The 26,115-nt window shown below is 45.9% G+C and overlaps 1 protein-coding gene across 1 annotated transcript in view; it reads right to left on the reverse strand.

The window, feature by feature from the left end:
- The window catches only part of LRRC7 (leucine rich repeat containing 7), a 3,010,809-nt gene that overhangs the window by 987,641 nt on the left and 1,997,053 nt on the right, over positions 1-26,115 (reverse strand). The window contains exons 11-12 of the mRNA XM_069641926.1: positions 25,826-25,900; positions 11,596-11,740 (exon numbers count right to left, since the gene is read on the reverse strand). Of these exons, the coding sequence (XP_069498027.1) occupies positions 11,596-11,740; positions 25,826-25,900 (220 nt within the window). The remainder of the gene's footprint in view (positions 1-11,595; positions 11,741-25,825; positions 25,901-26,115) is intronic.

Raw genomic sequence — 26,115 nt, forward strand, 5'->3', positions numbered from 1 at the left:
ACATCCCCACTCATAACTAGGCGAAATCTTTAAGAATAGTCAGTATTTAAAATGTCACCGTCTTTTACAGGTCACCTCAATATTCATAAAATGTCAGTAGTGTGATTTCACGGAATTCGTAGTTATTTTCGGAATAAAATCACATGCCCTTTGACTCCTCCACCCACAACTGATGACATCACAGGAAGCCACACCATTTCACCTTTAACCCTGATAATGGAACCTTGAGTGTTCTTGTCGCCAGTCTTTTTTGAAAACCCGAGACTGGAGCATCATAATAAGATGGGATGAGTGGTAACAGGCACCAATAACCAGCTACTAAATCTAGCAAAAGCTGGAGGCATGCGCACCTAGAAAAGATCACTTTTCAGTAGTGACGCGCGTGCCTACAGATTGCAAGCTAAAAGATCAGGCTCTTGCTAACCCCAAATGATGGTCATGCTGATGCTTATGGAAAGAGGAGCAATAGTGCACCCTCCTATGACAATAATGAACAAAGGCAACAGAGGGCTTTAGAAAATTAGGTGAATGGACTGACTAGGTGGACTTCATTTATTTATTTAGGTACAATACAGTCAATTAGGAATTTGTACTCTCATTTAAATAAAGCATTCATCAAGCAACAATCTGGCTTCAGAGAATTCCATAGCACCGAAACAGCCATGCTGGACTTGCAGAATCGGATGTTGACTATGCTGGATGACAACAAGTTGGGGATGTTCATGCTGCTAGACCTTAGGATGTTGACTATGCTGGATGACAACAAGTTGGGGATGTTGATGCTGCTAGACCTTAGCGCCGCATTTGATCTGGTGGATCACCCCCTCCTTATCAAGGCTCTGAGAGAGAATGTTGGTTGCTCGGAGGGGGCCATTGACTGGCTTCTGTCCTTTCTTGCCAACCGCCAAGCGAGAGTACACTGGGGTAACAGTTTCTCCAACCCTTGTGATATCCTATTCGGAGTACCCAAAGGGGCCAGCCTATCACCAATGATGTTCAACATCTATATGCGCTCCTTGTGTAGCCTATTGGTGAAAGCCGGAGTGTCGTTTACAAACTACGCAGATGACACCCAACTCATACTGGAGCTAGGGGGTAGGAACCACACCACAGACAGCGAAGTGATCACCAGGGTTTATAAGATCATTGACGACTGGATGCAGGCAAACTGGATGTGCTTGAATGACTCCAAAACTGAACTGATGTTGTTTGGCTCCAGTCGTCAGCTGGAAAAACTGGGGGTAGAGTATAACAATTCCAAATCAAGAACGCCACAATACAAGTGGTCCCTAAGGTAAAGACACTAGGGATGATGGTCGATGCTGCGGTCGACTCGCATGCCCAGACCAGCTTCCTCCAGAAAAACACAGCCTACTATCTCAGGCTGATGAAAGCCATCAAACCATTGCTGAATGAGGGAAATAGGGCAACGATAGCCAGAGCCATCATCCTCTCTAGACTCGACTACGGGAATGCCCTGCTGTTGGGGGCCTCTTCCAAGGATCTCTCCAGCTGTCAGGTGATACAAAACAAGGCGGTCAGGTTAGTAAAAAATTTGAAGAGGAAAGATCATGTTACGGAAAAGAGGCTCTCTTTACACTGGCTGAGAGTAGAAGAACGGATAAAGTTCAAGGCTCTCTGCCTGGTTCATAAGTGCCTTTATGGCACAGCGCCCACCTACCTGAAAACGAGTGTAGTACCCTACAATCCCAGGAGAAATCTACGATCAGGTGGCAAATGCCTATTGATCGTGCCCAAGTTTAAGCTGAAAACCGGGCTGGGCAGATCTTTTCATGTACTGGCTCCCAAATTGTGGAACTGCATCCCTGAACCCCTGAGGTTGGAAACTAATCACTCCACCTTTAGGAAGGTGCTCAAGACTCACCTTTTCAGATGAGAAATCGGGTGACGATGCCTCTTAGAGGCTTTCCGGTGGTTAGCAGACCCTTTAAATGTCGTATGTCATGTAGTATCTGTTGCGTTTGTTTAAGCGCCCTGATGCCCGCGGGCTACCGGCGCTCTACAAAAATTAAATACATACATACATACATACATACATCAATCCACTAATACTATGAAAGCCTTTTATACCCTCACATTGATCAAAACAAATATGTGTCAGTCAGTTTCCATCCATTTATCAATGTTGACAGTCAGTCAAAATGTCAGCTGGTATGATATGATATGATATGATATGATACGTTATTTATAACGTGCTAAATACCCAGAGGTTTCTAAGCGCGGACGGGGATCGAACCTGTGTGGCTCTGTGTCGTCTTGATTCCAAGACGAGCATGTTGCCGCTGAGCTATCCTCCCGAGATAGATTAGATAAAATGGTAGATTAGATTAACATCAATAACCTGCATATAGCATTTCCATACGCCTTCCATACCTCTACTTATAGGGTTCGCATTACCATCGGTGAGTCTACGTTTTCTATAAAGGAAAATGAAGACCCCAGAGTGAAACAACAGGTGCTTAATGGTTTCCACCTTCTCCTTGCCACGTATTCTGCATAGTCTTACCTTCCTGCAAATCCCATTTGTAGCTCCTATAATGTCTAGTGTCTCCTCCCTATTAAATGTGATCTTCATATAGGCGTTTATAATGATGTTATTTGGAAATGGGTCCACATAACCTGGTAGGTGTATCAATTGTCCATCTGTATTAACATGATCTGGATAACGCTCTCTCTCAACTATGGATAACCAATACTTTGTTTGTTTTTCAAGATGGACAGCAATGATTGTTCATTGGCAGGCACCATCCTCCAATGATAATTCAAGGTGCAAATAGTCAGAGAGGTGCCTATTTTGCAGAGGTTAAACTCTGCATACAACAATTCTATCGGGAAGTTACTGGGTATGTTACATAGTCTGTCTGTGGCAGCAAGTATGAATGGATGTACGCTTCTATACGGGGGGTCACATATGTTGACCACCATCAGGGTAATCTGTTTACCTTCTGTCGTACTCCAACTCAGCAACCCTACCAGTACATATATTCGGTACGCGTATCCAATTTGGTTATGCTAATGAAATTAGTGACACTCCGTAAAAGACCCCCTTTTGGGCATCACAGGGCTCCCATAATTGGTTGCGCCTGGATTGTCTGTCTTCCATCCATACCAAGATCTTTACTTAACCATGTTTCCTGAAGGGCAACCACATTAAATTAGTCAAAATTCTCAGTCCAGTAAGCGGTCCGGGGAAATGGTACACGGAGGATCAATAAGGCTGAGGTATCCAAACAGCAGACGAGAAGCAATCCGGAATACAGGCTGAGGACTGGTACACGGGAAGACTACAGCACAGTGTCCAAAACGGTGGGCAAGAGCAATCCAATGGACAAACAGGGGTCAGGTACACGGGAGAAGTAGCACAGAGCAAGAAGAAAGAAGGAAGCAGAAAGGCTGTTTAACGAACAAGCAGAAACACAGCCGAGAGGAAGGAAAGCGGTAAGAGCGAAGATGGGAAGGGGGGAGGGTAAGCACAAGTTGGAAGGAGGGCAAGAAGGCGGGGAACAGTGTTAGCAAGGAAGGGAGAAAAGCGTAGCAAGCAGCGGAAGAGCGGGGAAACAAGGAAAGGGAGCCGGACTGGGCACGAGGACCCAACCGGGGAAAAAGGTGAAGAACTACGGAGAGTACTGACAGCCAGCAAGCAGTGCTAACGGGACAAAAACCGGAAGCGTTGCGACGCGTCCGCGACCCGGAAGGAGCTGGTTAAAACTCCGGGTCGCGGAACGCTCCAGCCAATGAAAACAGAAAGAAAGTGAAACCAGGGAAAGGGGGCGTGGCTGTTCGCGGCTAGGCGAACGGGACTAAGATCCTTGTCGCCAGCAGCTCCACAGACGCCAGGAACTCGGCGGCATGACAGTTCCCTGCGTTAAGAACTAGTTAATTTTACTGCGAGGGTCTCCCTTTTGGGTGCTTTCTCAGTTCCCTCAACCATATCCTTAAGGTGTTCATTATTGCTTTTCTGAGAGGGTTCTCTGTCTTCTTGATAGGTTTTCCAGGGGTAAAGGAAAGTTTGCTTGTCAGACCCTATGGCCGTGGTTGTCTAGGGTTCTAGGTTGGTAATGGTGCAGCTAGCTGCAGGGATGAGTAACACTGAACTGTGTGTTACTGAGATCTCAATTTTAATCTGAGGAGGTTCACCCCATAAAGATGCTCCAAATTGAAGTATTTAAGAAAGAAATGTGTGTTTTGTCCAGTTTATTGGTATCATAGACCAAACAAATTAATTGCAATTCACACACACACTCATATTTGTTTTGGGTCAAAGTGTTAGTAAATGACTTGGGTGAATCCGTCACACTGAATTAGTTGGCTGTCTTCATGACCTCCAGTCTGGCTTCAGAGTATCCAGAGGCACAGAAACTTCTCTTCTGAACACCTGTGAAGATTTGGTCTCAAACATCGACTCCAACTCCCCCTTTGTTCTCATTCTCCTTGATCTTTCCTTTGCCTTCGACAAGGTCAATCATGCCACCCTCCTTAACCAACTATGTGGTACTGTGGGCATCACAGACCAGGCGCTGGCTTGGCTGACCTCTTTCCTTTCAAATCAGCCCTCTCAGTTTTAAATGGACCCTTTCTCTCTTCTACCTCACTCTCTACCTGTGGTGTCCCACGGGGCTCTATCCTATTGCCGTGGCTCTTTAACCTTTACCTTGCTCCTCTCGCTGACCTGATCTCCACCTTCTTTCCTCACTTCCAGTATTATGCGGATGACACTCAACTCTCCTTCTAGCTTCCCTCCTCTACCTCCTCCCCTTCCTCTATCATTCCTGACTGAGTGACTTTTTTTCAGGCATGGTGCACTGCCAATGATCTCTGTCTTAACACCAGCAAGCCCGAGATTCTTCACATTGGCACTCACCCCTCCCTTCAACCCTACTCTCTGGCCTCCTGCTTGGGCCCCCTCCCCTCAACCTCCTGTGAGACAAAACAACTGGGGTCATCTTGGACTCCTCTCTCTCCCTTTCCCCTCATATTGCTGATCTTGCCAAGAAGGCTTACTTTCAGCTTCATCTCCTCAGAAGCATTCTCCCTTTCCCCACTTACCCAAAGAAACTCAATGTCTCTAGAGCTCTGGTTCTCTCTAGGCTGGACTACTGTAACATCCTCTTCCTTAATCTGTATCTTTCCTCCCTTTACCCTGTTCAACTAATCCAGAACAGGCCTGCAAGACTTATCCTTGGTCCCAAGCCCAGGTACCGCATCTTTCCAGCACTGAAAGCTCTCCACTGGCTCCCGGTGATGGCAAGGATCAAATTCAAGACCCTCTGCATCATCCACAAGACTTTATGGGGCCTGGAACTGCACTGTATTCAACTCTCCCTCACTAAATGCCACCCTGCTAGATTGCTTCAGTCCTCTAGCTCGAACTCTCTGCATGCCACACATTTCTGGAAGCAGAGAGTGGGGGGTAGATCTCTTTCTTTGGCAGGAGCCAACCTTTGGAATGGCCTCACTGCCCCTCTCAGACTTCAGCAGGATCTCATCAAGTTCTGTAAGCTTATCAAGACCTTTCTCTTCTCCTCCTCCTTCCCTCTCCCCCTTCCTTGCTAATACCCTCGCGTGGATACTACTGGCTGCCAGGCCCCCTTTCGATCAGTCTGCATTAGCACCCTGCACTTATCTTCGGGCACCCTTCTCTGATCAGACTACCGGGTCTGGTTCACCCCCTCTCCTCGCACTACCTGACCCTCACCCCATGCCCCATAGCACTTGCCCTTCTAGCCACACATAGCACTTGCTCCCAGGTTCCTCTCCCCTATAGCACTTACCAAGTGTCCTTGGCCCCTCCCTCCTGCATCTCCCCTGACACTCCCCTTACCTTTCCCTCACCCTCCACCACCACCACCCCTGCACTTCCTGGTTGCTTCACTCGCACGATCCGAATGTCTGTTATTGTTGTTTATCCTCGTCTGTTCCCTCCCCCAATTAGTCTAGTGGCACCTAGAAACACTTGCTGCTGTATAGGCGCCATACAAATGTCCAATAAATAAAAATAAATCAAATTGTTCAGTGACTTTTTGTAAGGGAAATGACGCTCACCTGAAATTCCGATGTCTATTCTTCTGTGACCTGTGGATGAGGGTGGATTTGACTTCCCTTACATGAGAAAATGTCATGCTTCCTACTCTCTGCATGGTCTTCACCACTGGATCAATGTGACTTCAGTAAACACTCCCACATGGGTGAATATAGAACGGGAATCAGCCTCACCGACACCATTGGATTGCCTCCTACCAATGAGCAGTCATCTTCGAATAGAGAAGACTCTGCCTGCAGTACGCCATGCATTAACAGAGTGGAAGTACGCAAATCAAGTTGCTGATGTAAAGTACTTATTATATAGGAAGATGTATATGGAAAAATCCAGCAATTACCGCCAACAATAAAATGTTGCAGTGGCTTTCTCTATAAAATGATGGCATATGGAAACTAAAGCATATCCTTAATGGGAACTCAATTGAGGGCTTCGGTTTTCTATGTAGGATGTGCTCTGTCAGAGTGGAACATTTGGTATTATGAGTTAAGGTAGACAAATTCAGATTATGAATGGTTGCAAATATGTAGAAATATGAAAAAATTCTAACTGGATATGGATTTACACTACACCGAACAGAGAATTATTCATTGCCTATATTGGTCTCCACAGAACATGAAAAGATGCAGGCTTAAACAATCAGATATTTGCTGATTCTGTAAGAGAAAAGTCAGTATAAATGTTCATATGCTCTGGAATTGTGATAAAATCTGCCAATATTGGAATGAAGTCCTTTGTCGAAAGGACATGTTTATACTTTGCCACGTACCCCGCTATTTTGTATATTGGGTCGTTTTCCAACAGATCTGAAACTCTCCACTGGAATTTAAAATTGGATAAATAAAGCTCTATTAATAGCAAAAAACATATTTTAATTAAATGGAAAAGTAGCAAAAGGCCTGAACAGGAAGGTTGGATCCAATGTATGCTGACATTGACAGCCAGGAGAACAGTCTCTTACGTCAAAAAACAGATGTTGGACAAATATCAGTTAATTTGGGACACTTTCAATGATTTCTATGCATAAATATTACATGTGTTGGTTACCTTGTCATCAGAATATATTTCAAAACTTGTTAGCTTAGCTTTGTCCCATTATCCCTCCCTTACTTTCAATTTTTTTTTTGTAAGTGTGTTATTTGTCTTGTCTTCTCTGTGGATTGGTTATTTTATGCAGTAGATGTATTTTATTTTATGTATTTATACATGTGTTGAGCACACTTAACCCGCATCTAGACACTTGTTACAGTTTACGCAGTTAGAACAACAGTTAGCAGGCGGTGAGGCTGCTAATGGAACAGGTGGGTTTTCTGTCTTTTTTCAGAACAGGGTGTAGGAAAGCTGAGAGCTCATGGCAGGGTGGAGGTAATTCCAAAGTGTGGCAGCAGAGACAGGGAAGCTGGAACCACTGGCTTTGCACGCCTAAACCTGGGAGTGCTTAGACCGTTGACATAGACAGTACATGTGGGCCTGGATGCAGCTGGTTTGGGGAGTCTCTGGGCAAAGGGGCAGGATGTTTCGAGGCAACAGTGGGTAATGGTGAGAATTTTGAACTTGATCCGTTCTCTGACTGGGAGCCATTGTGCTTCTCTTCTTGGTGTAGGGATATCATCATGGTTATTTGGGCCCAGGGCAGCTCTCGGGGTAATTCTGGATGGTTTGAAACTTGTTTAGATTTCGCTTCAAAGTGCCTGCAAGGAGGGTGTTGCAATAATCCAATTTAGAGCCGATGATGGCTGAGGCAATTGACTGTGGATAAGAAGAGTCGATTTACATTGATTAATTTGGTTGCTTAGGCGGCAGAAAAGGTAATGGCATTGACATATGGCACGACAAGGTGAGAATGGTGTCTAGGTGGAAGCAGAGTGCCTTGACAGGCAGAGAGATGTGGATGGCGTGGTTGTCAACAGTGATTAGCTGATAGGCTGGGCTGAGTTTGGCAAGGTGTGCAGGTTTGCCTGCAAGGAGGAATTCCGTTTATCTGTCGTATAGGCATAGGCGATGGTTATCCATCCAAGCTTGGATGGTTTCATAGATGGAGTTGATTTTCTGGGAGTCTAGGTGGTGATATCCAGAGAAGGGGATGAGGATCTGGGTGTCATCAGCGTCATTTGCATACTTGATGTTGAGAGAGTGAAGGAGGTCTAAGAGGGGTTTGGTATAGACATTGTAGAGGGTAGGGGAGATGCAGGAACCCTGTGGCACTCCACAGATGATATCTGTCTGGGAGGAGGAGTGATTGTCGGCGAAGACTCTTGAGGTGCGGTCGGTCAGGAAGGATGCAACCCACTGGGTGGGATCTGGAGAAAAAGAGGCAGTGGTGGGCAGATGGTGGCAGAGGATGGGGTGGAATCTGGAGAAAAAGAGGCAGTGGTGGACAGATGGTGGCAGAAGATGGAGTGGTCGACCAAGTTGAAGTCTGTGCACAGCAGGGAGAGGTTTCCTGAGTCTCTGGTGTCATCAAGCTGTTTCTTGAGGTCGAGAAGCACTGACTCTGTTCTATTGCCAGGGTGGAAGCCCAATTGAAATGGGCCAATGACATGATGCTGCTCAAGGTGTTGCTGAATCTGGATATAGGCAGTCCTGTCTATGATTTTTAGTAGGAAGGGAACAGTGGTGATGGGCCATTAGTTGGTGGGGATGGATGGCTCGAGAGAGGGCTTCTTGAGGAGGTGTGAGATCCAGGATGCTTTAAGTGAAATGGCGATGGAGCAGGAGGCAAAAGAGGCAGTCATGATGTCAGTGATTTGTGGCAGTAGGAGGTTAGTGCATTCTTTGTTGAGCGGTGCAGGGCAAATGTCTGCTATCCATTTGGAGGGTTTCAGGCCCTTTAGGATGTCGGCGAACTCTGGCATGGAGACTAGGTGGAAGCTGAATAAAGGAATGGGCTGTGCGGCTATGGTCAGGATGGTGGGGGTACGGGCAGCGCTGATGGTGGTCAGTTTAAGTTGGATCTTTCTCTGTAGCAAGGCAGTTTTTGTCCAGGAGAGCATTATGCACGTCATTGCACCATGGGACGTTCTTGGTGAACATGGACGGAGGTGAGACTTGGGATTCTAGCTCTTGGGGGATAGAGAATAGTTCACCGGAGTTAGATTTGACAGTGGCAATCCGAGTATTGTAGGCCGGCACTTTGGCCACTTGGATAGATTTTTGGTATCATCTGCAGAGTATTATGAAGCAACATTTGTTTATTGCTAACGGGCATGGGCGCCAGGTGCGTTCGCTAGAGTGCTTTTTGGCATGCAAGGTATGTAACTCAGGGGTGAACCAAGAGTTGGAGCATGTGGATCGTTTGGGGGGTGTTTTTTTGAGTGGGGCGAGTATCGATGGCTGCGTTGAGGGATGTGTTGTGATGATTGACTAAGCTGTCAACGTCTAGTATGTTGGGGGAGAGGGGTGGGTTTCTGAGCAGTGGCCGGAGAAGGTCTCTGATGAGTTTGTGGTTGCAGCAGCGGATGACAGCGTGGGGGCGGATGGGGTGTGGAGGGGCTGGACAGGGGCGATAGTGAACATGCTAGGGTGCCGATCGAACCAGGTGCAGGGGCTGTTGGAGAGGACGGTCCTGTTGCAATTATGGTCTACAATCCAATCAAGTGTACATCCTAGAGTGTGTGTGGGCTCAAGTATTTTTTGCTAGAAGTTGAGGGCGTGGGGGCGCTGGTGAGGGATATGGCATCTCTATCTAGGGGGTCTGCATAGCTGAGATTGAAGTCTCCTAGAGCAATGACTTTGGAGTTTGGCTTGAGATTGCACAGGAGGAGTTGCATGAGGTCATCTTTTAATGTAGTAAGGGGGCCAGGAGGGATTTAGAGAGTGATTGTGGAGGTGGGCGTCAGGGAGAGCTCGACTGAGAGAGACGGACAGTTCGGGAGTGGGGTGGAGGCTTCGACACGGATGACTAGTGTGTCTTGTATATGAGCAACCCTGGCCCATTTTTGTGCATTTCGGTCATGATGATGTGCTTGATGTGTTTATTTATATAGCGCCTTAATCCAAAGTGCTTTACATAGCACATATTTACATACAATTTCACCCAAATGAAATTGGTACTCATTTATCGACCTTGGAAGGATGAAACACTGCGTTTGCCTTGCTGGGATTCGAACCTGCGACCTGCAGATCACACTCAGATCGCAGCAGCAAGCTCTCAACCACTGAGCTATCTTACCGGTCATTGCTGTGAATGGCATAGCTTGGTGTAATGGCAATGGAGAGGGCAGGGCCACCGGCGTCATGGAGTCAGGTTTCGACGATGGCTAACATATCAAGGATGTTGGCCACAATGAGATCAAGGATGTCAGGTGCATGGGTGATAAGTGAGGGTGCATTGATAAGCGCACGTAGTATGCTAGGTGAAGGGGTAGCGGGTGAGGGTGGCAGAGTCTGGTCTAGGGTGTCTATTGGTACAGGTGCAAGAGCTGGCGCCCTAAGTACTGAGGATCGAGCGATTATGTGGTTGTTGAGGATGGACATGGGGGCATGCGATATGAGGAGGGGGCAAGGCTGCAGGGTACAGACTGAGAGCTGCGACCAAAGGTTGGCACTAATGCAAGGTCTTGAGGGGATCGTGGCAAGTGAGGATTATGTGGCTCAGTTTACAGGAGAACCATGGGCAGAATACGTGGGACAGCATGGATGCTCAGCAGGGAGATGGTAAGAATTTGTGGTGCGGAACGTAATGGAGCCGTAGGTGGAATGCGTGGTACAGTGCACAGCAAAGACTTGGCAGACTGCATGGCATGGTGTGCAACGGAGCCATGGGCAGATTGCGTGAGACAGTATGCAGGGGAGACATGGGCAGAATGCATGTTATGGTGTACAAAGTAGCCATGGGAGAAGGGAGATGGATGTGTTGTGGAGGTGAGTGGGCAAAGGATGTCCTGAGTTTTAGTAATGAAATGAGAGGCCAGAGAAGTGCAGAGGGCCAGGGAAGGCAGAGAAGAAATGGAGACTGCAGTAGGATTGGCAAGTTCCTTGCAGATTTTGAAGAGTTCAGCCATGTTGTCAGTGGCCCCAGAGATGCAGGCCTGATAGATAAAAGTTTGCACGAGTGCACATCATGTGATGGCTGTGAGCATTTCTGATTCACACTTGCTACCTGGATCACTAAGCCTGAAACTGGAGTAAATCTGAAGATGTCTGGACGGCCTCTGAAATGCCCTTGGGCAATACTCCATGAATCACATGTGCATGTGTGCAGCTCAGGGATGCTCCCTGTGTATTCAGATTTGCTCCAGTTTCAGGCTTTCGGTGAATCCGGTATAAAGAAGACATTGAAAACCAGAGATGATCACAGGCCCCTCCTAATTATCACCAGTACAGATCTTCCTGAATCAGGTCCATAGACGTCAACTGGTATATCATAAGTGTTTTTAAGTATAAAATAAGAAAATAAATTGCTTCATAGTCAAATTTCTATATCTTCACAACCCCACATTCACTGCTGTGTTGTCCTTGTTAGTCGTCTTATAAACAGCTACTGTTAAGAGTCATAGACATATTAGATGTCTGCATTGAAGGTGCAGGGTCCTCACCTATGGAGTCCGGCAGCTGCTGTAATAGATTTGATGATAGCAGGAGATCTTCAAGTGATTCACATCCCGAAATATCCATGTCCACTGTTTCTATCCTGTTCTTGGACACATCCAGATAGATCAATTGCTTTAATTTCCCTATAGACTTAACAGAACAACAGCAGAGGATTAGTTTAGCCACAACGCGATATTTCCACTTTCTGTGTTTTTGTATTTTACAACAAACATAAACGTGAAAGTACAAATCTCCATAATCATATCTGCCTCTCAACAAGGTCCTAAAACATAAAACCCACGCCTTATCCCGCTTCCCGCATGCTACCCACATAACACTGTTCTGTGAGCATCCTGGATGGCCTTTAGACCAAGAAAAAAAATCAACTTAACAAACTTGTCAATGTCCCGCCACAAACCATCTCCCTCTGCACGCCCAAGTGCTAGCATCTACAGGACCTTCATCGCACCACCCTCCCACTTTAGTGAAATGGTTTTCTGATTGATGTCAAAGCAAAGACTGCCATCCAGTTGATTAGGAGTGCACTCAATATAGATCTCGTTAAGAATGATGAGCCAGAGAGAGGTAGTGTACCAAAAAATGCGTCACCATAGCCAGCACCAAACTTGATGGGACCCTGTGGAGCTCTTGGTAAATCGCCTACTTTGGAAAATGCCCATTATCTGTTTGCTGGCACCTGCATCAGCCGCCCTTACATGTATGTGTAACAACATTTCAATGAGAACTCACTGACTCTTTGGTTTGTTTATACCATCATTGAGTGCACAGTAGATTCTAACGTAGTTGATTGATGAATTCAGTGCACTGCTAATACCTGTGTAAGGCCTCTAGTGCTGAACCAGCAGTGGTAATAGTAATTAGTAACTGACGAGGGACATTCAGATTGTTACGAATGATCTGATTGGTCCTCGCTGGGTCGATACCTGCCCGACACGACTTTGCTCGCCGCCGTGTCCCTCAGGTTCCATCTGACCGGCTGCCATGAAAAGAGAGAAGGGGCTATGTGTAGTCCCTTCTTCCGTTCCATGGCAGCCATCTTTTTCTTCTTGTTTTTTTGGTTACGAAACGCTGGAGTGGTCTCGCAGGCTGAAGTAATAATAGCAATATGCCCCTACCTGCGCTCAGTGAGTGACTATGGAGCCCGGGGCATTTCCTGAAGCGGTAATGTCCCCCCCGCGCCCAGGTCTCATTGCTTAAATATTGCACAGGGGGTTGTGTGATTGTTATGATGCCCCCTGCCTGGCTCTTGGGGTGTATAGGAAGGTGACTGTTTCTTTTTTTTAAATGAATTTTATTTATTGAATTTGTTTATAGCGCCCAGGACCCAGAGGTATCACAGCGCTAGAGGTTACAGAGTAGATGGTACATTGATGGAAAATATGTTACAGGCAAACCGTCATGGGTGCATAAGCAAACATGGAGTCAAATATACTGGTTCAGTCGTGCTTGTTGAAAAGAAATGTTTGGATCTTTTTGCACAAGGACATATAGGAGGGGTCTGTTCGGGGCAGACGCCACCACCTGCTACGTGATGCAGGGCTCGTGGTGGTATGGAGTTGATCCACTTCTCACCTCTCCAACAGCAGGGGCAGTTGCCTGTCACATGCATGCTAGCCAGTCCCCTGGCCCTCTAAGAGCGTAGGTGCAGCATGACATGGGTTACCTGAATACGAGTGAGGAGGCTGTGGGCTCTAGTTATGGGTCCAGACAGGTAGGACAAAAACTCTGCTTTGTCACCAATGGAACCGAGTGGGGGAGAGGCTCCCTTCTGCGGCATGCGGCTGTAATGTGCACTAGAACCTCGTGGAGAAAGCGCAGAGGTTGCCTTGCCAGAGCGGTGCAGTGCTCGCACTCCAGAAAGACTCTAGAATTCTAAATGGTGGGATGGCCTGATTTAGGGTCGGTCTGCTCTGCATGAAGCACCTCCACACGGAAACTCAAATATCAGTGCAAAGCACGTGGGCTGCCCTTGACTCCATGTGTGTTTACTGTTTAGGGAGGGAATGGGAGAGCGGCCTGGGAGAAGAACAACCCTCTCTGGGGCCGGTGAGCAGCTATGTGCATTTGGGGAGGTTTTGGGTTCCCTGTAAAGTCACTGTTTGGTAAATGCACACATTTATGAACATTGTGGCTGGGTTCCAGGATGGTTCTACCCTTTTTGAATTGAGATGGGACTTTGGTGGCAACTTGACCGTGCCCTGCAGCGAAATGGGGGAACAGACAGAGTGATCTGGGGACCATCACCATTCTGCCACTGGGCTCAGGGGTGCAGGGAGGCACCTGAACCCAGGAGGCATATACACAATTTTTAAAGCGCTGTATCAAAAAGTGTTAATATCACCCAATGTATTGACACTGTTTCACTTTGAAAGGACTGAGTCGATGATATTAAATATGTTTTCAGAAGGATTTAAAGGCTGAGCCTTTCTGGTGCAAGGCAAAGCTGTGGCGGGTAGGTCTTTGCTTGTTCTGAATGTGTCAGGATGCTCGACCATGTCTGGGAGTGCACATGGAGGGCTTGCAATAGAAGTGCCTGTACTGCTCACACCTACCTACTACCGGTCATGATACTGTAGCTACCGAATCACCTCTCCTACAAAGTAATCCCTCCTGAAGGTTGCAGCAAGGGCTTGCAGCAGCTCCAGCTCCTTCCTGGAGGGCAGGAGTGAGGGGTCGAGCCTGATGTTTGACTTTATGCTTTCCCACAGCAAGAGACTCTTGCTTTCTAGCTTCCTGGATGATGGATAGCATCAGGCTGGAACACACACAAGGAGGGCATTACCACAATCCACATCAGAGCGCCCCAGAGCTGGACAGACGGTTATGAAGTCCAAGGATGAGATAAAAGCAGCGATAGAAGTGTGCCAAAAAAGTAGTGGAACTGTGACTCTGGCGGGGGACAGAGTAGGAAAGAAAGGAGCAACATGCCACATATTTTGCAAGGGTTGACAGCCAATTGAGTTGAAATAGATTTCAGTTTAGCTGTAAGTGATATCCAGTGCTAAAGCGGAGAACTCTGCTTTAACTTAATAAAAAATAGTTCCAGAATGGTGAAAATTGTTGCAAAAAGTAGTGGAGCTGTTAACAGTAAAAAATAAAAGTAGTGGAACACAGCTCTCGACTGTTCTCGCTCTCTTCGACCACTGGATAAAAGGCTCCATTGTGTGCATCAATGAACGCTGGAACCAGGCTGTCTGTGTCGTTCTATTGGCAATGTTATTCCTAGAGATTGGTTAATTTGGTAGCACCACAAAAAGGAAGACTATTCTCTTCCTTGGTGTGACTTTAAACAGGCACTCAACATCCAGATTTGGGTGAGGGAGAGGGATGTGTTTCTGATCCTGTGCGTTCTCAGCCTAGAGGACATTCAGGTAGAGCTGGATCAATGGCATGTAGGTGGATGTTGATGTCACGGTCTTTGAAGAATTCCCGCAGTGCCTCCAGACTGAGGTTGAAGATCATTGGAGAGATGATGGAACCTTGTGGCAGAGGTCACTAGATATTGCTGGAATTTGCAGGTGCTCATCTGGATGAACTGATATCGATGCGCGAGGTAGAGTTGCACTTTTAAAGATCTTAGGCATTGAACTCCATGTGGATTAAAGGGTGTTGATCAATGCTTTGAGTTTGGCCATGACCAATGCTACAGTGAGGACCAGAAAGCAGGAGCTCCTTTGGACCATGATTCTGAATGTTTTATTAGTGGCCTGCAAGGTGATGGGATCTTTAATGTGTCTGCAATAGAAGTTGGGCTGGTAGTCTTAAAGGAGCACATTTTAAAGTATCCTTTTGAGTAGTTGAAAAGTGACAGACTTCTTGATGGTCTTTTCACTGAAGAGTAGAGAGGTGACAGGGTGGTAGGTTTCTAGGTCATTGGGGTTGAGGCTGGGCTCCTTTAATAAGGGGCTATATATATCTGGGCAGTCTTTTCTATACCTGGGAAGATGTACTCAGAGTGTCGGGTATCATAATTATTTTCTTTTCCATGTTGTTTTAGGATGGGGGCGTGGTTGATGTCTTCCTGGTAGCAGGAGGCCTTGAGGCTGTTAAGATGTTTGGTAGTTCTTCCAGTATTATGGTCCTGAATTACGACCATCCTGGGATGACATGTGGGGAAGGTGGGGGCATCTGTGGGTAGGTAGGTGTCATAAATGTGACACTGAATCTTGTATGCCTTGATTGTGTGACATTTGCTTTTGGATATGGGTATTGTGTGATAGGGTGCTGTTAACTGGTTCATTTGGAGGTTTGCGTATAGTAGATATACAGTGATGCAGTTTTGCAGTGATGAGGGCTCGTCTGGGTGAATTAGGGGTTTTCAGGGTGCAGAGGGATGTGTGTTTCGAATTTCTCCAAATCTTGTATTGATTGTGAATTGTGTATTTGTTGTTGTTAACCTATTCTGCATACCCGAAGACTTTGTTTAGGTGGTTTTAAGTGTCAGTGCTACATGGATTTTGGAAGTGTTAATCAGAATGTGGACTGCTTGTCAAGCAGGATGCTGATGTCGGATGATGAGGTGGAAGTGAATGGCAGTGGGACGCCGCACAAGTAATTTGTGAATATGATGCCGGAATCCGCCAAAAGCTGAGACGTCCAACTCAGTGGGACGCTACTTGAGGAGGAGGAGGCAGGAGCGCATCCCTGAATGTGGAACCAACTTCAATTGGTATTGGAGACCTCTTAGATGAACCAATAGTAATTTGTTTGTGTATCATAACTTCAGAGTAGGTAACTGATACGTTTCCAATTCAGTGAGGACTGGCCTATTTGTTATGATGCCCTTTCACCAAAAAATGAACCATGAAGAACTGTAACCCGGACACAAATAGTACTATTTGGAACACTCATTCCCCTTCTCTTCTTCTGTAAAGCGGGATCAGGAATACAAAAATAACTGTTACACGGATTACAAGTAATATTCATAACAAAAGTGATGAATTATGTGATTCAATGTATACATACAGGAATGATGTCAGTGCAATAGAGGAAAACTGTCCTGAAGAAGACCAGGGTAGGACCACAGGGATAGGAGGATCTTACCACCATTCGAAGGTCAAACCATGTAGACCACTGTAGATACTGGACACATGCTGACAATAAGGCCAGTCAACCATCACACTGTCAACAGTGTTTCACAAGAATATTATGAATCATGTTTTTATGTGGGATTTTGAGCCTGTGATTTATGCCATCCATGTCTTTCTATGTTGTTATATGTATACATGTATTTTCTCATACGTAAACATGCATAGGTGCGCGCCGAGTTTGTTTGGAATACAAAGTGAAAGAAGTTGTGTGAGCACGAGCCATGTCCATTAGTACATGTTGCAGGAGAAATGAGGCGTCTTGGTTAGTTTCTGCTGCCCATGGTGAAAGGGCGGAGTATGCTGGCTCTGGGTGGTCATGTGCTCAGGTCAGACTATGGGAGGTTTTCTGCCAATACATTAACATCAGAGTGTTGCCTGCGGTGCGAGCGAAATCTACGATTAAGGGTGTCATGCTGAGTATGTTCAAGAGATCAAAGAGTGGTTTATTTTCTTGGTTGCCTGGGATCGTGGCAGGTGAATGCCTACGAGGAAGATGCTGATAGGCTGGTTGATGGCGTCTGTCATTATGATCTAGAGTGGGCAGATCCGGTGAAAGGTAGTTAGTAGTTAAAGGGAGCAGGTAGTGGCAGGCCAGGAGATGTGAGGGACAAGGGATCCTGGATGATGCACCTCCATGATATTGTGTTCTTAATGTCGTTCTTCTTGCCAGAACCCTCCATCGTATGAGTGCCCTTATAAGAGGGGTTAGTACTGCCCCGTTTTGAACAGTACTTGAATTATGGTTCTTCAAAGGCAGAAGTCTAAATCGGCACCTGAAAGTGCTGGCTACTCTGATGCCGGAGGCCACTGCTTTGCCTGTGTAGATATCCTCCTTGGATAACTTGCATGTGTGTTGAAGAGTTCTGCAATCTCGGCGGCGTGGAGTTCTGCAGCATGTATGTTAATAAGCATGAGCAGATGAGAGTGTTTGGGTGGCGTTGGCTGGGTGGATGTGAATAGGATGTTGATGAAGCTGCCTGAGTTCTAGGTGTCCTTGTGCTGGGTGTTTGTTGAGTGCTTGCGTGATACACTGGGGTAGAACACACTTTTACTTTCCCTCCATGCCCTAACAGAGTCAAACAGAAGTAACCCTTGTCTCGGCCCTTGTCTACAGGCACTCTGTCAAGTTGCTGTGTGCACAGCGCTGAAAAGGGCTGGGAGGAGTCATGTAAGAACTTTGCTTTGCCAGCTCATACAATGCTTGATAATCAGCCAATCTGGCGGGGTTGGCTGATTCTGACTTTACGGTGTTGGCAGATCTCATCAGGAGCGCAGGACGGGGGTGAGTCTGAAGGCTGTTCTCTGGGAGTACCTGCGTCTTTAAAAGTAGGCATGAATGGCAGAAAGAGCTGGAATGGTGTGAGCAGCTGTGGGCCTTTGGCTGCAGGAATCATATGACCACTTACCTTTCCTCGGTCAAGTGGCCCTTGCAGCTAATCCAGTTGTGCTTGGCTGCTTTATGGCATTGGCAGAGTCTTCATTGGAGAGGGAAGTGGATGAGCCGGTGAGATTGAAGACTGGTTTATTCTGCACGCCTTCCTTTTGATCACTTTCGGTTACGTCCTGAGATTTATATATTAAATATGTTGGCTGTTTAAGAGCTTCATAAACTGGCCATATTCTGGAAAATGTCACTTTTGCCTTATTACAGCATTCTGTTACCAGGCTCTGACTGGCTGATAGGGCAATGCCGGAACCAGAAACACAAAATGCTAGCATGGGCCATTTTTCTTCGGTCACAGTGGCCAACGTTTTTGGCCAATGTGGGCCAGTTTGAGGAGCTACTTCACTCTGCGACTAGTAGTTTGGACAATTGTTGCTGAAAATTGCATAATGTGAATTACATTTTATCAAAAAAATCTCCCCTTTGGGTACTATTCAAACACTCTGCCACATTTAAAGGAATGAATTGCTTTTGACAACCGTGGGGCACTTTTTCAGTGGTGCCAAGACAATTTTTTGCCCCAGTCCAACCCTGTTCCAACCTGTGACCTGCAGGGCACAGACACATCACAGCAACATGCTCTCAACCCTCTCGGCTATCTCACCGGCTAATGGAGAGAGCCCCCCCCAATGGACCCATCAGTGTTTCTCCTGACCGTGCCCTCCTCTCTACTGGTGCAAGCCAAATGAAGAGTCCTGCGGGGGTCATTCTTGAGTGGGGAAGGTATTGCTTCCATGTTCCTAGCTAGTGTAGCCTGCCATACCCAGCACCCTGGTACTGTATAATTGGTTGACCCATCCTCACACTTTACGCTTAGATAATTCCAAGATCGGACTATTTAAACCCTTGAACCATATAGGCACTTATCCCAACTGATTCTTATTTTTCAATAAAGATTGAATCTACATTCCGTGTGTCATGTGTTTTGACAGTCTACCACGAGTTCATCCTTCTGAGCCGATAAAGAGTACAAACTTCAATTGTGTTTGATAATTGTATGTAAATGTTCTTTTTAAAGCGCTTTAGTGAAAATGCTAGATAAATATAGAGAGGATGCTCTCTTCTGCTATTTTGGTCAACACAAAAGGGTGTAGGAGGTGGTAAACTATAAGGTGCCAGGAATCTCTCTGTACCAGGGATACAGTTTTGGAAGGCAACACATTCTTAGGGATATAGCCTCAAGTCACAGCCACAGGGTGGTGGGTGGGGGAGAAAGAGAGAGTTGGAGAGAGAGGAGGGGCTTGTCAGAGTCACTAGTCACATCTTCCTGGGCAGTAGTGATAAAGAGCGCAGCCCAGCATTACTCGTCTGCTCTGCAGTGGATGAGGGAAAAAGGAGGAAGATGAGAATTGTGGTCATAAAGGGGATTAGGAGGGAAGCGTATATCTGGTATTTGGTGTAGGGAGAACCCATGGGGAAGTTGCAGTGGGTGGTGTATGGGAAAGTTAAGCAGGCTAGCATGGTGTAGGATTAATATTCTGTGCCTACCCTGCACCATCTTGGTTTTGTTGGTGCGCCATTCAAACCTTGAGTTCCGCACCAGATGTTTACAGATCAGTTAGGTGCAATGGAGCGGAGGCAAAGCTCTTCGAGGGTCGACTATGTGCAAGTCCTTTTCCTTCCCTTTCTCCCTTGTAATTTCCACCAATATGGTTGACCTTCTCTGCTGACTGGTATTTCTGTACCAACTGGCGACAAGCTTGGAGGCTGCAATATGCACGCAGCCCTTGCGGCCCGGCATCATGGGAGAATTCTGAGGAAGAAACCTGGTTAAAGGAGAGGAGGAGCACCCACCCCCAAAGCCTCGACACATGTAAACAGCTCAGGCTTCAGTGGAGTGATTCTGCCCAGATACTGATACATGCCGAGAGGAGTCGCTGTTAAAGGCTACAGCCACCCCCACGGACCTAGAAACGCGAGCCCCCAATGCGCATCCCCCCATGAAACAGAGGAGGCAAATGAAAAATAACATATCAACATGCCTTAAAAGGGAATTCATGGCAATAGGAGCGTAAACGTACAATTACTTTAGCCAATTGTTTTAATCTAATGTTTTAACTTTTTATATCAGCTAGTCATTTTGGGCTGTTGTTTTAGCTTATTTAATGCTGGTTTTAGTCAATTATATTAGTCTGTTGCAGTAACATATTATTTTAACTTGTTGTGTTGTCAGGACTTGGAAGCCACTATACATCCATCCCCCACCTTCCAACCCACCAGCTATGAACACACAATAGCATGGACTCATTGAAAGAAATGGTTTGATACATATGTCACTGCCCTTGGGTAAAATAACTTTAATGCAGAACATGAACAAGCAATCTCCATGAACTACCTAGAATATAGGGGAGTAGAGTATTTGAAAACCTACCTCCAATTCCTATTGGGGAAGGGGCATGAGATGCCAATGATGTTTGCCTGCCAACTGAATTGCCCCTTGACGAACAGTTTGGGTCTAGCAAAAATGTAGTCATGGAAGCAAATTTATTACTACTTCCGCTGCCAGAACGCCAATAAGAAAATAAGCACATATGTAGCCACATTACACGGCTTTGCCTGTGACATTGGTCCAAAGGTCTAACACGTGACCAGATAGTGTGATGTACCAATGACAACAATCTTCAAGAAAGACTTTGTTTAGTAAAAGATCTCAATTTAAATTAGGCCATCACCATGGTCCGAAGGGCTGAACAATCTGTACAATATGCATAAATAAGCCCTATTCAGCAATGACAAAGAGGATGTAAGCCGATTATACACAAGAAATACCAAGTGCCCAAGGTTCTAGAATGAGAGAGCAAAACACAAACCTCAAAATGGAAGTGCTGAGAGTGAATGCTGATGGCAGGGCACAGAATGGGAGGAAACGTTTTGGATGTTTTCCATGTGGGAACTCTGACTATATATCTCTAACCCACAATGACAGGCAAAAGGGGCCACATGCAATAAGTGCAAAAAAGGGGTCATTTAGCTAAAGTATGTTACACAAGCATAGGATACATTAGGTATTTGGATGAGCTGCACTTGGTATGAGAAGAAATTAGTGATTTTCTGACAGCCACAGTAGAAGAAAATGATATAGATGTGCCTCAGAGTGAAGTTAAAATTGACGAACAGATGCTATATGGGATGGCAGACTCAGGTTCTTGCTACACAGTAACAGAGGCTGAGACATACCTCAGATAACGGTAGGATATCGAGAATCTCTTAAGTCTTTACATAAACCCAAAGTTATCGGGGGCATCACCATAGATATATAAGGGTCATACATGGTAAACTACACAGCAAACCATATGTTTCAAGAAAAGGTGCTCCCCTCTAAAGCACCTGAACCAGTAATGAATCAGTCAGCAGGTAGACAGAGGCATACGTGACACGTTTCCAGAAGTGTTCAATTCAGACTTAGGATGTCTCCATAGGTTGAAACACAAAGTACGGAATAATTCCAGTGGGTCATTGCATGAGGCCAATTTACCTCATGTTGTGAACCAACTTAGTGAAGAATTGAACAAACTGGGTGCGAATAATGTTATTGAAGAAGTAAAGACAGCAGAGTGGGTTTCTTCCATACTCATTGCTAGGAAGTTGGACAGTACCATCAGAGTGTGCGTAGACCTTTGATATCTTAAAGAATGAACCGGGGTAGATGATCACCCACTCACCAGAGTCCAGAAGATGTCAGCACTCCTAGAGGGTGCAAAATATGTCACCATGATTGCCTTATCCAGAGGGTACCATCAGATCAATTTCACCAAAATCCTAAACATTTAACTTCCTTCATCACGCACTTTGGTTCTAGTAGGTTTAAGAGAATGTCTTTCTGTCTTGCAGCAGTGTTTCAACAGGTCTCCAATGTAAAATCCTCCAAGATGATATACTAGTATTTGCAAAAAAAGACGATCAGAATAACAGGTGTTTGAAACACATCTTGAACATCCTTATAAATGAGGACCTCACTATCAAACAGGAAAAATGTTATTTCAGGGCAATGAAAGTTGCATACCTCAGACATTGTAATAAGTTACATGGGCATTTGTCCGATACCTAGTTTGGTCAGTGCTGTAAAGGATGCACCCACCCGCCCAGAATAAGGATTCCTTGCACACATTTGTGGGACTTGAGAAATATTACTCAAAGCCTGTTGAAAACCTTTCAGCCATGTGCACTCCCCTAGGCGAGGTGCTCAAAAAGAATTCATAATTCGAAAGGTTGAGCAGACACGCTGATACTTTGAGACCAATCAAAGAACATATAGCACAAGCACCCACACTGGGAATATTGAATCCAGTTGACTGCACAATACTTATCACAGATGTGAGTAACATGGACCTGGTTGCACCCTTGCTCACGTACATAAGGAACAGAAATAATCTGATTTCCCCTCAGGTGCCTTTCAAGAGGTGGATTAAAAAAATAAACTAACGGTTGAGAGAGAGAGGCATTAGCATGCCGGTATACCATAGAGCACTTCATATTTTGTTTCGGTCATTCCTCTCACTGTCAATATTGCCCATGAGTCTCTGGTGCAGGGGTCTGCAGGCTTTGGTTCTCCAGATGTTTTGGACTACAATTTCCATGATATCGGACTATTGACTGTGCTGGTTAGGGATGATGGCAGCTGTAGTTCAAAACATCTAGAGAGCCAAAGGTTGCAGACCCCTGCTCTAGTGTATGCCATATCAGGGCTTAATGCCTGTATATGAAAGAGAATAGGCAAATGGGTCCTTGCTCTTCAGGAATTCAATTTAAATATAATATACACTTTAGGTTCAAAGAATATAATAGGAGATTGCTTGTCATGACAGTAGCAGAGGTGGCCAAAGAAGCAATCACAGATTTGCCCATGTGGCAATGTGTCAGTGCTCAAGATCCAGCATTGCAAGAAATGCATGAATTTGTCGAAGGGTGGCTGACACAACCCAAAGGCATCAGCTACTGATTCCACCAGGTCTGCAATGAATTCTGCACAGTAAAGAACATGTTGTTCCTCAGGAAGGGTATCCAAGCGCAGGCGTGTTGCTAGGTCTGGAAAAGGCCCGGGGCTATGCTAATGCCACGACTGTTAGGAATCGGGACTAGCTAGCCTTTTGGTTGGAGCCTCTGAGATTCTATTTGAGGCTACAACCAAAAGACCAGGGTCTATAGCCCTGTCCGCCCCACCCCCCCTAGCAATGCCTTTGTCCAAGGGCTCATCCTGGAGATAGCTCACCTATGCAGGAGAATGACAAAGCGTGAGAGAATGGTCCTGGGGCCAAGAATGTACGCAGAAGTGGAAGACATGGTTTAACACTGTCTTCCATGTGTAGAAAGTGACAAATCCCACGTGAGCATGGGTCGCCCAATGCGACCTATTCACATACTCAACTCATCTTGGGAAAAGGTAGCATTGGATGTTATTGGGTTGTTGAGAGGCACACCCCAAGAGGGCCTGTTTCTATTGGTCTTACTGGATTACCAATCTAAGTGCCATGCTTATAGTGCTCAGATGATGCTATGGCACATTCTGTCATTTAGTTATTGTACAATGTTTTTTAAAAAGACTATGGCATCCAGTTTCGGTCTAGCGCAGTTACAGATTCTTTGGGTATGGCCAGAATGTGACATGAGACCACTGCACTATCTTAGGCAGAACAGGATGGTGGAGAGGTTTATTAGGGTGACAAAGGGCCCCATTACTGGCCTGAATGTCAAATCTTGCCACGCAGTCTCTACTCAAGGACATGTGGAGGGCATACAGCACTACTCCTCATTCAAGCACACGGGTCACACCATTCACAGCCATGAAGGGACCGAAATCAATGTGTGAGTCGGCCCCAGAATGGTTCGGAACATCTGGCCCTATTAGTGTGGACAGAAAGGAAGACATTAGGAGAGCAGAACTGTGCACATTTAGATACAAACGCTACTTTAAAGATCGTAACTTTGTGTGTTGGGACTCCCTGAAAGTGGGAGACTGGGTTAGGATATAGACTCCCATGTTAAGGTGGAAAATGATCCAGAACTCTCCCCAAGTAAGAACGCGTGTAAAGTGTTGGGCACAATGGTGATTCTGCAAGATGTTACTTAGTGTAGTCAGCACCAACTTGCCAGGTACCATGAAGACAAACAGAGAGGGTATCTGAGCACATCTGCCCATGGAAGGAAGCATGTACAGCCTTGACATCCTAGCAATGCCAACAATGACAAATAGGCTGAAAGAATTAAGCCCACAAAGGCTGGTCCCCACAGTCTGAACATGCGGAATCGACATAACCAAGACACGACCAACAAAAACCACAAGACTTAGTTGTGTTGGTAAAAAACTCCTCTGCAGGCAGATGTGGACTACGCAACAAAGATATGAACTAATGAACCTGCAAGGCCATCTCATCGCTTGCGCTTGTTACCACACAATTTCAATTCTCTTTGTTGGGTTGACTTGTGTAAGGGGCAGAAGTCTGGAGAGCAAGATTTTTTGCTGTCCCCGTGCCATTTGTGAGATGGAAAGCGCCATCCAAATGTGGTGTTGTGCCCCCAATGGTTGCAGTGCAGTTAGGGGAAACAGAGCAGATACATAGCTCTTGGAGGGTCACCTGTGTGAAAGCCCTTTCTTCCCCTTTCTCTCTTGTAACTTCCCTCAATAAAGACGGGCATGACATTGCCTGCTGACTGTACTTTATATAGGCGGGCATGACATTGCCTGCTGACTGTACTTTATATAGGCGGGCATGACATTGCCTGCTGACTGTACTTTATATAGACGGGCATGACATTGCCTGCTGACTGTACTTTATATAGGCGGGCATGACATTGCCTGCTGACTGTACTTTATATAGGCGGGCATTAGTAGTGTAGCTGTATTGCAAAACACAGGCAGCATGTTAAATACCACCTGATTTCACTGGCCGACCCTGAATATGAGTTTTGGGATGTTTAAATTATACGATAGTTAAAAAAAAACACCACATGCAGGGGTCTCAATAACTCTAGTTAATTGGTATTACGACACACATTTAAGCGCACCCCAAAGTTGTAGGCAAGATTATTAGTTCTCATAGTACTTTCATTTAATGGGCAAAAGATGGTGGGACGCAGTAGAGTGTGAAGGCAAGTGCTCCGATGCTCACGTTCTCATCAACTTTGTGAATGGAGATGCACAATAAGCAGCGGAGACGCAGAAGACACAGTGGAGTCATCACTGACTCTTCCGTCCATGTGGTTCCTCCACGAAAGAGCAGCAGCGGTTCTACATGTGTTCCCATTCAGGCGCAGCGCTAATTCCTGCCCGCTAGATTCCTTATGGAAGCCGAGCAAATGCCTTAATGAGGCTCTGTGAGTCACCATTGGCTCAGGATGAATCCCAGACTCGGAAGGTGTTTATGGAAGTCAAGAAGACAGACTTATACTGGGGTTACACTCTGATGCGAGGGGTTAGGGTTATATCAGGTGGGCTGGCAGCATAGTTCAGGGGCAACGAAAGCACCCATTACTCTAGATATGAACACAGTAGGGTTAACATCTGTTCCAGCTCACCCCTCACTTTAGCACCTCATTAGATTCCTGGCAACTGTATGTTTCATGCTAGAGTGTTATCTGGGGCAGTGGTGATAATGGTCAGTATGTTCTACCTTGGTAAACAGGTAATACTCAATTTATCTGAACACAATTAAGGATAGTTACTTTTAAAGTAAATATACCTACCCCTGGAATGGTCTGAAGTGAATTATTGTCCATCCACAATTCTTTGAGGTTTTGTATCTGTTCCAGGCCTTCAGGCTGCAAAACACAAGGAAATAAACTGGGTCAGACCCACTTGTTGTAAGCATCGATTACAGCAGTACTACTTAAAGCAATGCAACTCCCTATGTTTCAAGACCAATGTGGGACCACATTTTGAGAAGTAACAGGCTCTCCCATTTCAGACTTTGGCGGTATTGGTAAAGCTAATGCTGCCAAGCGGAATTACCATTACCACACATTAGTACCCGGTG

The sequence above is a fragment of the Ambystoma mexicanum genome, chromosome 1q (assembly GCF_040938575.1).
Source record: "Ambystoma mexicanum isolate Mex_15411 chromosome 1q, UKY_AmexF1_1, whole genome shotgun sequence".
Lineage (NCBI taxonomy): Eukaryota > Metazoa > Chordata > Amphibia > Caudata > Ambystomatidae > Ambystoma > Ambystoma mexicanum.